At 38.5% G+C, this 12636-nt stretch overlaps 1 protein-coding gene across 2 annotated transcripts in view; it reads left to right on the top strand.

The window, feature by feature from the left end:
* Positions 1 to 12636, top strand: part of adcy6a (adenylate cyclase 6a) — a 57065-nt gene that overhangs the window by 40494 nt on the left and 3935 nt on the right. For both annotated transcript variants that reach the window (XM_084097943.1, XM_084097944.1), the window contains 18 exons: positions 347 to 468; positions 1443 to 1554; positions 3098 to 3225; positions 4624 to 4782; positions 4886 to 5027; positions 5871 to 5999; positions 6171 to 6199; positions 6296 to 6443; positions 7382 to 7479; positions 8802 to 8889; positions 8972 to 9088; positions 9417 to 9578; positions 9675 to 9850; positions 11007 to 11030; positions 11132 to 11161; positions 11324 to 11456; positions 11606 to 11869; positions 12318 to 12522. In XM_084097943.1, coding sequence (XP_083954069.1) covers positions 347 to 468; positions 1443 to 1554; positions 3098 to 3225; positions 4624 to 4782; positions 4886 to 5027; positions 5871 to 5999; positions 6171 to 6199; positions 6296 to 6443; positions 7382 to 7479; positions 8802 to 8889; positions 8972 to 9088; positions 9417 to 9578; positions 9675 to 9850; positions 11007 to 11030; positions 11132 to 11161; positions 11324 to 11456; positions 11606 to 11869; positions 12318 to 12522 — 2266 coding nt within the window. The remainder of the gene's footprint in view (positions 1 to 346; positions 469 to 1442; positions 1555 to 3097; positions 3226 to 4623; positions 4783 to 4885; positions 5028 to 5870; positions 6000 to 6170; positions 6200 to 6295; positions 6444 to 7381; positions 7480 to 8801; positions 8890 to 8971; positions 9089 to 9416; positions 9579 to 9674; positions 9851 to 11006; positions 11031 to 11131; positions 11162 to 11323; positions 11457 to 11605; positions 11870 to 12317; positions 12523 to 12636) is intronic.

Here is a 12636-nt window from a genome sequence, read left to right as displayed (position 1 = left end):
ATTTTACAATGTTGTCGTCAGTACGCGAAAAATGCAAAGGAAAAACTTTTTCGTTTTTTGTATCGTTGTCGTGTAAATGTACCCTGAATCTGTTGAAAGTTCTACTCATTTATTACTTCTACCCTGTTAATTGCCCTTATATTCTACTTCTAACAGAGATACAATAATAAAAGTCTAAACACTGTAGTCAGTGGACAAGCCACCAGTATATATGCACTGGGATGCAAATGTTTGACATGTAAAGATCAACTTCATAAAGAAAGGATGGTTGAACTGCACAGTAATCTTTCATTCTCTTTCACACACACACACATTCCCTCTCTTCTCTCCTCTCTACAATTTTCAGGAACGCCTGTTGCTGTCTGTTTTGCCAAGGCATGTCGCCATGGAAATGAAGGCTGACATCAATGCAAAAAAAGAAGACATGATGTTTCACAAGATCTACATCCAGAAACACGACAATGTCAGGTGAGCATTTCTGTCATGTGTCAAACTGTGCCACATTAACTATCAATGGATTTGATCTGAATGTGAACAGCAAAGCATGCTAGTATATAACGTGCAAATAATTTTTCCCGTCCTTATGGCCTTAATTACATCAGCACAAAAGAAAAGCTATTTCAGAGGTGGAGAAACTCAGTTTCATTTGGAATTATGTAAAGGCTAACATTAATTCAATTCTTAAGTGAATGTTATTTTATTTAGAAAGAAATAGGCTCAGTTTTGTTTTCTGTAAACATGCAGATCCTTTGACTATTAGCGTTAGCATTTAGCTAAGGTAGTTCATATGTTGTTTATCATCTCCTGTTAGCCATTTGTCCCTTTCTTTGTTTATCGTCACTCAATTCCATTCATCTCTCCTATCTTTTACTCTTTTCTCCTTTCCTTCAGCTCTGGGAGCTGGTAATAGGGAGCACTGGGGCTTTTATTTTGAAAGGTGGTCAGCTAATTACGGTGAAAGAGAGAATAGTTAATTACCAGTCACTAAGCTAGCGCTAACCCCAGAAGATACTGAAATGAAGCCGCGATTCAATTAAAGAGCTCCACAGCGTCTGCCACTACACAGAGCTCAAGGGATTCACACACACATGTACTTCTCTACCTAGTTGTTTAAAAAGATGATGTTATCGACCCATGTACATTCAAACATTAAAATTAAAGCTTTTTTTAATCTCTATCTTAATTCATTGTTTGATTGGCATGACTGTTTGCCGATCAATATTACCAAAGCATTTAATCAATACAGGAACATTGTTATGAATGTTGTGTTATGAAAAAAGAAACAATGCATAGTTTAAATATCTCTCTCTCTCTCTCTCTCTCTCTCTCTCTCTCTCTCTCTCTCTCTCTCTCTCTCTCTCTCTCTCTCTCTCTCTCTCTTTCTCTTTCTCTTTCTCTCTCTCTCTCTCTCTCTCTCTCTCTCTTTTTTCTGTGTCTGTCAGTATTCTGTTTGCAGACATTGAGGGTTTCACTAGTCTGGCGTCGCAGTGCACGGCTCAGGAGCTGGTCATGACTTTAAACGAGCTGTTTGCCCGCTTTGACAAGCTGGCCTCGGTGAGCACGACTACTAACACATGATCTAAAGATGTTTTTAACTGGATCATTAATTGTTGCAGAATTATATGTTTATAATGGTGACAAGATGAAGTCTACAGTATATTTAATAAAATGTTGAGACTGCAAGATATTAGTATCATTTGAATGTTAATCTATGTTTAAATTGTAAAAAAATATAAAATACACTACCGTTCAAAAGTTTGGGGTCAGTAAGATTTCTTTTAGACGTTTATATAAAACACTTCTGTTTCAAAGATTTCTGTTTTTGGAACTATCTATCCGTCAAAGAATCCTGAAATGATAATGTGTCTCAGTTTTCTAAAAAATATGAATCAGCAAAACTGTTTTCAACATTTATAATAATCAGAACTGTTTCTTGAGCAGCAAAACCTCATATTAGATTGATTTCTGATTAAGGATAATGTGACACTGAAGACTAGAGTAATGATGCTGAAAATGATCACATCACAGAAATAAATTACATTTTATACTATATTACAATAGTTAGTTGAATTTTAACAATATATCACAATATTACTACAGTATATTACTGCTTTTACTGCATTTTTGATCAAATGAATGGAGCCTTGGTGAGCATAAGAGACTTCTTACAAAAAAAAACACATTCATTTTTAAACGGTAGTGTGTATGTCTAACTATAAAGGCAAAAAAAGACAAAAACTACAGTATGACTAAAGCAAAATAATTAAAACGCTGTTTAATTATAAAGGTCAGTAAGCGGATGATGCATGAAATGTCTATGCATGAAAAACTTGTTTCTGTTTTTGGTGAAAAAGCCTGACTAACATCATAAGTGGTAAAAATGTGTAATGTTGCAGTCAGTGGTGTTTTTTTGTGGATCTGCCAGGGGTGCACCAATGTTTGAACAAATGTGGGCGAACCACTGGTGAATGTGGCACATGGTCCCTCAGGGTTGGGAGTCTGAGCTCCAGGCTGTGGGAATGAGGCTTCCCAGTGGGCATTCTCAGCACGGGCTCCACCACAGCGCACAGGGGTTTTTAAAAGCCCAGCGTGGTGCATAAAAACAGACTCCGTGTCCTTCAGTTGAGCTGAGGTTGGAGCCCTGGTGGGTGCTAGACAAAATGTTAGAAGGACAGCAGCATTTCTAATGTAGTGTTCCTCCAGCCCGAGTCACTTGAGCAGCCTGGCCTCGCTCCTTTTTCTTTATGAGGGAGTCATTGAATTGTTCACTCAAATGATTTGTTCAAAAACTCTTATTCATTCCGGAGCAACAAACACTACTGTGTTGCTCTGCTTGAACTTCACTTATTTATTACCTGTTTCTCGCTGTAACACTTGTGACGCATTTGGCCTTCGAATGCAGCTTTTGAAGGATGCAGTGTATGAATTGGGACGCAGCTAATATGTCACAAGCACACACAAAAATCACACACACTCTCTGTATCACACACTAAGCAGAATGACTACCCACTTTTTACACCTCAGCGTGAAGCTGCCATCTTCCCAGCTTGAACTTTCTAATTAACTTCTGTTCCGTCTTGTGTGTGTGTGTGTGCAGGAGAACCATTGCTTACGGATTAAGATCCTGGGGGATTGTTACTACTGCGTGTCAGGCTTACCCGAGCCCAGAGCGGACCACGCTCACTGCTGTGTGGAAATGGGGGTGGACATGATCGAAGCCATTTCGTAAGTCTCACTAAGCTGTCAGACCATAACGTTCATCTGACCTTTTTGAAATTTATTTCAGTTGTGAGGTATAATTTTTATATTTTTAAAAAAATGTTGAATATTAAATGTAAAATATTCAAAATTTTTGAACAAAAAAACATTTTTATAAATTAATATAAATTAAAGGGGCTATATGTAGAATTCATTAACCATTTTTACTAGCGACACCGGTGGCCGTTAAGTGAACTGCAGCCAGCAACTTATTTCACGTAACGTATAAGAGACTGAATCTTATTAAATGGCCTGATATACTCACCGTGAAGTATAAAGAAGTTGGAAATACCTTTGCTGCGATTTTACTGTTACTGAACATCCTGACGCCGACTATGCTGCTGTTTAGATGAATACATATATATGTGCTACATGCTTTTCTCTCAATAACAAAATACACACAACAAAAATGACGGCAGAGAGAAAACAGCAGTTAAGAAAGATCATAGCGATGTGGATATGTTTGAACCAATTCACCAGCATCATGTCGACCGATGAGGTCATTAAAATCACACTGTTAAGATTGATTATAAAGTATATTTGAGACTATAGACTGTATAGATCTGGCTTTGTGAGACTATAGTTTAAAATAATCCCTTTTCTTTGCATGACACATTGGCATTACAGTACAGAATAGCTCTTTTGGTATTATCCTGAACATTGTATAAGCATTAGTTTCATGTGTCATTGAACAGAAGAGAGGTTCTCGGGAGCCCGTCACATCCTTTAGATTTTCCCGGGAAAAAGTCCTGAGTCTACAGACTTTAATATAGTCAACTTTGGAAGTCAGAGAAGGTCTTGTTTTTTTAAGTTTCTTTACAAGCTGTTCACACATTGGCAATAAAAAAAAGATTAATACATGAAAATTCTTTAAGTTTAAAGTGAGACCCCCGGGGTAAGATGCCGGCCTGATGGTTGGGGCAAATGGCCAGCGTTTTATTCAATATAATGATTAGTTATATTATTTGATAATAGTTATTTTTTAATTATTAAAAATTATTAGATGTAAATTTATGGAATTATATATTGCAGCCACTGTTATTATTGTTAATTAAAAGTATTAAAATAATTATTGCTCATTTAAACAAAGCTTAAATAAAATAAAATATTAATATTAGATGAAAAACTTTGTTTTAGCAACTAACTGAAATAATTAAGTTGAAGTACTAAATTTACTAGAACTAAAACTGAAATAAAAAGAAATGAAATAAAAGAAATAAAAACAAAATGACTAAAACTTATACAAATAAATGCTAAAATAAATTAAACATATGAATAAATACTATAATAGTATATAAATAATACTAAAACAACACTAATTTCAGCGTGTAGTTTATTGAAAACATGTTTATGCTTGTGTCACAGATTGGTGCGAGAGGTCACGGGGGTCAACGTAAACATGCGGGTCGGTATCCACAGTGGTCGCGTGCACTGTGGAGTTCTTGGATTGAGAAAGTGGCAATTCGACGTGTGGTCCAATGACGTCACGCTGGCCAACCACATGGAGGCTGGAGGAAAAGCCGGGTGAGAGTCAAAGACAGAACACAGATACACACCTCATACATGTATAGCTGTGTACATAACACTGGACAGACTGTTTAGTAACTGCAAAATGAATGTTCCTCAGGAGGATCCACATCACTAAAGCTACTCTGCAGTACCTGAATGGAGACTATGAGGTGGAACCAGGTTTTGGAGGGGAGAGAAATGCCTATTTAAAAGAGAACAGCATTGAGACCTTCCTAGTGTTGGGCTGCAGTCAGAAGCGGGTTAGACACGTCATATTACAACAATTTAACTCCCTCCCAGCCAGTGTTTAAAAAAAAAGTTGCCAGTCACCGCCAGCGTTTTTGATCATTTTCACAAAAATGTCATGGCTTCCAGAATATTTTGTTGAATGAATATCTGAACATCCACAGAATGGAGATTCTGTACTCTTTCAGAAGATGTGTCATAGAAAGCTGGAAAATTCTATAAATGGCGGGGAAAGAGTTAAAGATTCTTGTTAGATGCTTTTATCATCTTCAAATGCCACCATCCACATATATATATATATATATTTAAAACAAGATCAATGAAATTATTTTTATACTGTACATTATAATGTTGTGATTATAAATTATGGATTTCTTTTAAATTTTTCATGTACAGACGAAAACATTGTCAAAACAATCCCCGTTCACACGAATCAGCAAAAACGACTAAAACGCAGTATTATGCTGCCAGGCCAGTAGATGGCGCATGTGCATGACGTCACCGTTTCCACAAATTCTTGTTTTTGTAGTTTACACGGAGACGATAACGGTATCATATTTAAAAACTTGCACTTTGAAACCCATTTTCTTTGCCCAAGTTTGCATTTTCAGGACCCCAAAATGCCATTGCCATGTAAATGAACAGCCAAAAACGCATACGTTTTGTTTTTAGTTGACAGTTTGGACAAACAAATGACAGAATTTTAATATTGTTTAAGATTTAGCGGTTACCTGCCGTTTTGGTTATCTGTCAAAACACAAAAATCATTTTAATATTGGTGCATCCCTAATTTTCATTCATCATTATATTCAAGAATCTTGACCACAGTACTTTCCCTTTGCCCTTGACTGTTTCAGAAAGATGAGAAGGCCATGATGGCTAAGATGCAGCGCACGCGGACGAACTCCAACGAGGGTCTGGTACCGCGATGGGTGCCTGACAGATCCTTCTCCAGGACTAAAGACTCCAAAGTCTTCAGACAGATGGTGAGACCCCACTTGACCTGTCGCTCAATCTGTCACCCACTCCCTATGGCACTCGCCTGATCGCTCTCTCGTGTTTCTTTAGCCGTCTTCCACTTCCTATATGTCCTCCTATATTACTCGCAGATCTTTCTGATCTTCTTTGACTTACATTTGTTCCTTCTCTTCACTCAGGGCATTGATGAAACAACCAGCAAAGACAAGTGAGTGTTTTGTCTTGTCTTTTTGAGAATAAATGCAGTTTGGAAAAAAGAACGCAAAAGGCACAATTGTAACTGTTCTTCTGCTCACGAACACAGCCGTGGTGCTCAGGAGGCGCTGAACCCGGAGGACGAGGTGGATGAGTTTTTGGGACGTGCCATTGATGCTCGCAGTATTGACCAGCTCCGCAAAGACCACGTGAAGAAGTTCCTGCTCACCTTCCAGACCTCCAGCCTGGAGAAAAAGGTCAGACTCAAAGTCAATGGCTGAGTTCCAGCTTCCCGTCCAGATCTCCCCACCCGTTCAAGTTTAATTTAGCAGTGCCGATCGTCTAGCAGACTAACAGGATGGATGAGATCATGTGAGATCAAATGTCCTCCAATTTCCTGTTTGGTATTTAAGAAGGGGAAACTAGGAGACTGAATTCTTTGGATTTGTTCAGAGTAGTTTTTAGCATTTCATGTGGTTAACAGGGTCATCTGGGTGGCTACTCACCCTCAAGTTGTTTCAAACCTGTTTGAGTTTATTTCTTCTGCTGAACGCGATATTATAAGGAAGATATTTTGAAGAATGTCAGTAACCGAATAGTTGTTGGTCCCCATTGACTTCCATAGGAGGGAAAAAAAAATATATACTATGGAAGTCAATGGGGACCAACAACTATTCGGTTACTGACATTCTTCAAAATATATTCCTTTGTGTTCAGCAGAAGAAAGAAATTCATACAGGTTTGAAACAACTTGAGGGTTAGTAAATGATGACAGAATTTTCATTTTTAAGTGAACATTTCCTTTAAGGCCCGTTCACAACAAGGACGATAACTGTAACAATAACGATAAAGATATAGATCTAAAAATGATTCTGAATATATAAGAGAATAGCAAAGTCCTGCTATAACAATCATGACACAGAGGAACGATATTGTTGGAATCACTTCCAGCTGATGAATGATTAAAAACATTGACAGCCAATCAGAATCCATTCTGCTTTAAAGAGCTCGAGCATTTAAAGCGGCAGACGACAGAACTGTAGCGCGCTTATAATAAACAGATCGATATCATATGCTGGTGTGGATGCTAATATAGTTATCATTGTAGTTCGTGGTGTACACAGCCTTCATATTTGGCACAGATTAGTAAGTCAACATGTTTTCATGATGTTTTATTTCCTTGTCTTGTTTCTAGTATTCTAAGAAGGTAGATGATCGTTTCGGCGGTTATGTGGCCTGTACGCTGCTGGTCTTCTGTTTCATTTCCTTTATCCAGATCGTCATATTCCCTCAGTGAGTGATCAACCCACACACACACACACACACATTTACTTAGCTATCTAAATGAGGACATTCCATACACTTCTATTGTTTTTATGTTATAGCTAGTTATAAATACTATAACCAGGGCTTGACATAAACACCCGCCAAATGCGGGTGTATTTCAGCAGTGGCGAGTAACGAGCAGCGAGTAGCGAGTAGCGAGCACTCCTACTAACCACTTCCACGGGTTGAATTGTGTATATATATATAATATATTTACATTTTTCAATTGTCTTTTAAAAAGGCATCTGAAATAATAAACTAAGTGCAATGTAGTGTTGTCAAAAATATTGTTTTTATGATACATATCAACACTGAAATATCTGAAACGCTTCCAATACTAAAACATCCACAGAATAGATAGACGATATTTATCTATAGATGTGCTCTGGCTCCCGCCTCCCCTCACTCACTCGGAAATAAAACGCATGAGTAACAGTATAATGGATCCGTGTGTCAGGTCTTAAAGTGACAGCAGCCTAATATACCTTCTGCCAAATTAAGAAAATATTAAAAAATATCTATATGGCAGTTTTCCCCATGGTATCGATGTCAAAAGTGTTCCCAGTGAAAATGCCACAGTGGCTGGTGAGCAAAAAAGTTAATGTCAAGTTAATGTAACCCTAACCCACACCCTACATGTGCAGTCACATTTACCATTGCTCAGCGAAAAAGTCGCAGGCAAAATCCATTCGTTCCAAAAGGAATCCGTGCGATCAGAAGTTTCACATGAGGAGGAAACATTTCCCAATGCAGATTCCGTTCATGTTCCCGTTGGTCACGCTATTACACCAAATCAGATGCCAAAAGCAAGCAAAAGACAGTCTCACCGTGTGCTTTAAAACTACAGAAAAATCATAATTGTGAATCTAACCTTTATATCAAAATCCCAAGTGGCCAGACAGTGATTTATCTTTTATGAATCTTTAAAACATTGGTGTCCGGGACGCCGTGAGCCCAGAGACTGTAGTAAATACACCAATCCGTGAGTAAAATGAATAAATAGTGCTCATAAATGGACGTCGAGACTGTATTCTCACTTGAAACAAGTGGAGGTTTGGATCCGCAAATGGTATTCCTTGCTTCACGATTCACTGAAATGCCGCAAATGTTGACCGCATATAAACCCTACGATTTTTACAATTAAAAAACTTGATTTACTTTATACTGTTTTTACAAATGAGGACGTCCCCAAACTGACAGGTTTAGCTTACTTCTGGCAACGTATTTGTCCCCAAATTATGGTTAACTAGTCTGAAACACGAGTCTGAAACCTCCTTTGTGTTCTACAGTACTCTGGTCATGCTGGGAATTTACATCAGTATCTTCATCATTCTTGCCAACATCCTCTTCATCTGTGCCATTTACTCCTGCGTGAAGGTAAGCAGTCTACATGCGCCGCTTTTCATTCGCTTGCGTTTTGCAAATGTGTACGACTGGCCTGTATCTCTCTGTCTCGCAGCTCTTCCCCGCCGCCATGCAGACCGTGTCCAAGAAGATTGTTCAGTCTCGCACCAACAGCACACTGGTGGGAGTCTTCACCCTCATCCTCGTCTTCATCTCTGCCTTTGTCAACATGGTACGCAGAGCTGCCAAATCACTTCGCACACAATAGTAGTGTTTCTAACACTTCAGCTAACAATCTTATTTCTTCCAAAGAGACCGTATGATCACAAATGTTGCTTTAAAAGAACAATTCTGTCATCATTTACTCATCCTCATGTTGTTCCAAAACACGTACTTTCTTTGGCCTACGACAATTAAATGAATGATGACCAGAGTCGTCAAGCTCCAAAAATGGCAAAGCATTAGAAAATGAGTGCAGTGAGCTCATCCTTTAACTGCTTGTAGCTGTATAACGATTGTATATTTTTGGAGCCTGAGTGTGTGTTTTGTGTTTCCTGCAGTTTTCCTGTGACACACGGAAGCTGGTGGACTGTGTAGCAGAGCGGTTTAACTGGTCGTCGTCAGAGATGGTGACTCCCTGTGTCATTCACAACTTGTCTCGCTCTGTAGCCAACGGCCTGGATATCTGTGTCAGCGACACTCCCTCCTGCCCCTTCCCCGAGGTAAAAAGAGTGTGTAGTCACACCAAGATCGGAAAACTGACACATTACAGGTTTCATGCTGACTCGTCCTGGTGTTTACCTGATGTTCTGCTTTAGTATTTCAGCTACAGTGTGCTGCTGACCCTGCTGGCCTGCTCCGTGTTCCTGCAGATCAGTAGTATAGGGAAGCTGGCTTTAATGCTGCTCATCCAGCTCACTTTCCTGCTGCTTGTGGAGTGGCCAGAGGTGGCGCTGTTTGACAACGCAGACCTCTTCGTGACGGCCAATGCCCTGTAAGTACCACTGCCGGCCACTAGAGGGCGTCAGTACTGCTCAATCTCAACAGCGAGAAGTAGCTTTGAAGTGGCTTTATGTTCTCATGAGAATAGAGGGCTGCAGGGATGACGTATTTTTGTAGGCCAAAACCCAGAAACGAGAAGTCAATGTTTTTTTTTTTTTTAAATGGGATTGTGGTTAAATGGTTTTATTCTACGACATAAAACACACCAGTAATACCCCACTCGTGATTTTTATTTTTTTTAAAGCCAGTGTCTTGAAAAAGGCGGTTTCTAACAACTTGCTAAATGGTAATACAGGGAATGCAGTCGAGCAACCGTGGTGTAGTTCGTGTTATTTAAATAACACTTGCCTGATGACTTAAGTGACCTCGACATCCAGGTTAGCGGTAGCATGAGCCATCAGGCAAGTGTTATTTAAATAAACTCCTGATGTACTTACAAACTTTCCAATGCCTCATTTTATGAGTACAGAACCTATTTGTACTACTGTCCAAGTTTGGTACCCTTCTGAGCATTATTAGTGGGGTAATTTACAAGATACATCCTTGGATCAATTAGCACCTGCACTAAGCCATCCGGCTGATATCTCTAAATAAGCTCTAACTTTAATAATGTTCGACCAAGGAAAAAAAAGCTTCTGGGGGGAGGTGTTTGGCTCGAGGTCATGGTGCAAAGGACCCTAGGTTGAAATTACTCCGAACCATCCCTTTAACTAAGATTAATAAATGCTGTAGAAGTATTGTTCATTCTTAGTTTATGTTAACTAAGGTAGTTAACTAATGTTAACTATGAAGCTTATTGTAAAGTGTTACTGTAATTTCTGCTTTATTATTATTATTGTAATTATTAGTTTTTGTTTAATAATTATCTTTATTTTATTTCATCTTTATTTCAGTTAATGAAAATTATTTGAATAGTTTTAGTTAACAATAACTAGAGTGGTTTGCAATAATAGTGATAAAATAAATACTTTTTGTTCCCCCAATACTGAAAATGTGGTTCTATCTCTGATTTGAATATTCAGCATGTGTATTTGTATTAAAAAATGAATGCTGTAAGGTTTAAGAATTATTGCGAATACAATGTGTACTTTTGCATATGTTTGTTCGTTAAAACAAGTGTTCTTGCTGTTCTTTTTTTTTTTTTTTAGAGTTTTCAATGAAACTCTGCAATGGTGAGACCTATATTCATCTCTTATGCTTCCTATTAATCATATATGATAATTTATTGTTTTTACAAGCTCAGAAATGATTAATCTTTATGGTTTTCCCACAGGTCCAATCTCAATACAACTACTGAACAGTGGTATGCTTTAAGACTTTTTGAGTTTTGAATGATTTGAGTTGCTTTGAATGTTTACCTGTAGACACTAAATCTTTCTTGTGGTTGTGTGTGCTGTATTCCGTTACATCCATGCTGTGATGTGAATAATTGATCCTGTGGCTGACCCGATCTCTCTTGTTGCAGTACTTTCAGGGTGACTAAAGTGTCCCTAAAGGTCATGACCCCAGTGATCCTCACTGTATTTGTACTAGCACTGTACCTACACGCCCAGCAAGTGGAGTCAACAGCTCGTCTAGACTTCCTTTGGAAACTTCAGGTCAGGATTTGAATCTATTAGTTGAACCACTTTTTTGCTTTTTTTTTTTGCGGCATACTTGATTCACTAAGATATACAATAGTGTGTGTGTGACCAAAAATAATTTGTTCATACAATACCTTCAGAATTTGATATATGTGCTGTAATAGGCCACAGAAGAGAAGGAGGAGATGGAGGAACTTCAAGCCTACAACCGTCGGCTTCTCCACAACATCTTGCCCAAAGATGTGGCCGCCCACTTTCTAGCTAGAGAGAGGAGGAACGACGAGCTGTACTACCAGTCGTGTGAGTGCGTGGCTGTCATGTTCGCCTCCATCAGCAACTTTTCCGAGTTCTACGTGGAGCTGGAGGCCAACAATGAGGGAGTGGAGTGTCTGAGGCTCCTCAATGAGATCATCGCTGACTTTGATGAGGTTAGAAGGCTGGAGATGTTTGAAGAGAATGAGGGAATCTTAAATTATTAAACCAATCTGTGTGACGAATATGAAAACATCTTGGCTTGGCTTTTTTTAAACTTGAATACACTACCATTTAGTTTGAGGTTGGTTATATATTTTGAATGCTTTTGAAAGAAGTCTCTTACGCTCACCAAGGCCAGAAACACAGTAAAAACAGTAATACTGTGAAATAATATTACAATTCAAAATTACATAGTTTACTGCAATATATTTTAAAATTTAATTTTTTCCTGTGTTGGCAAAGCTGAATTTGTTACATTATAAATGCCTTTACTGTCACTTTTGATTAGTTTAATTCATCCTTGCTGAATAAAAGTGTTCATTTCTTTCAAAACAAAATCTCACTGACCGTACATTTTTGGAAGGTAGTGTACATCGATGAAACCCTTTCTCACTATTACAGATCATCAGTGAGGAGAAATACAGGCAGCTGGAGAAAATAAAGACCATTGGCAGCACCTACATGGCAGCATCTGGCCTCAACGACTCCACCTACGACAAGGAAGGCCGCTCGCATATAACCGCTCTGGCCGACTACGCCATGCACCTCCGCGAACAGATGAAATACATCAATGAGCATTCCTTCAACAACTTCCAGATGAAGATCGGTAAGCGTCAAAACCTACAGGCTCACATAGGAGTCCAGTGTTCACTGATTATTTATTAGAAACATTTGAAAATGTTTGGTTTGCCAAATCAAAGTCATGTGGTGCAACCAAGTC

The sequence above is a fragment of the Abramis brama genome, assembly GCF_963993115.1.
Source record: "Abramis brama genome assembly, chromosome: 22".
Classification (NCBI taxonomy): Eukaryota; Metazoa; Chordata; class Actinopteri; order Cypriniformes; family Leuciscidae; genus Abramis; species Abramis brama.
This window is presented reverse-complemented; position numbering and strand designations above follow the sequence as displayed.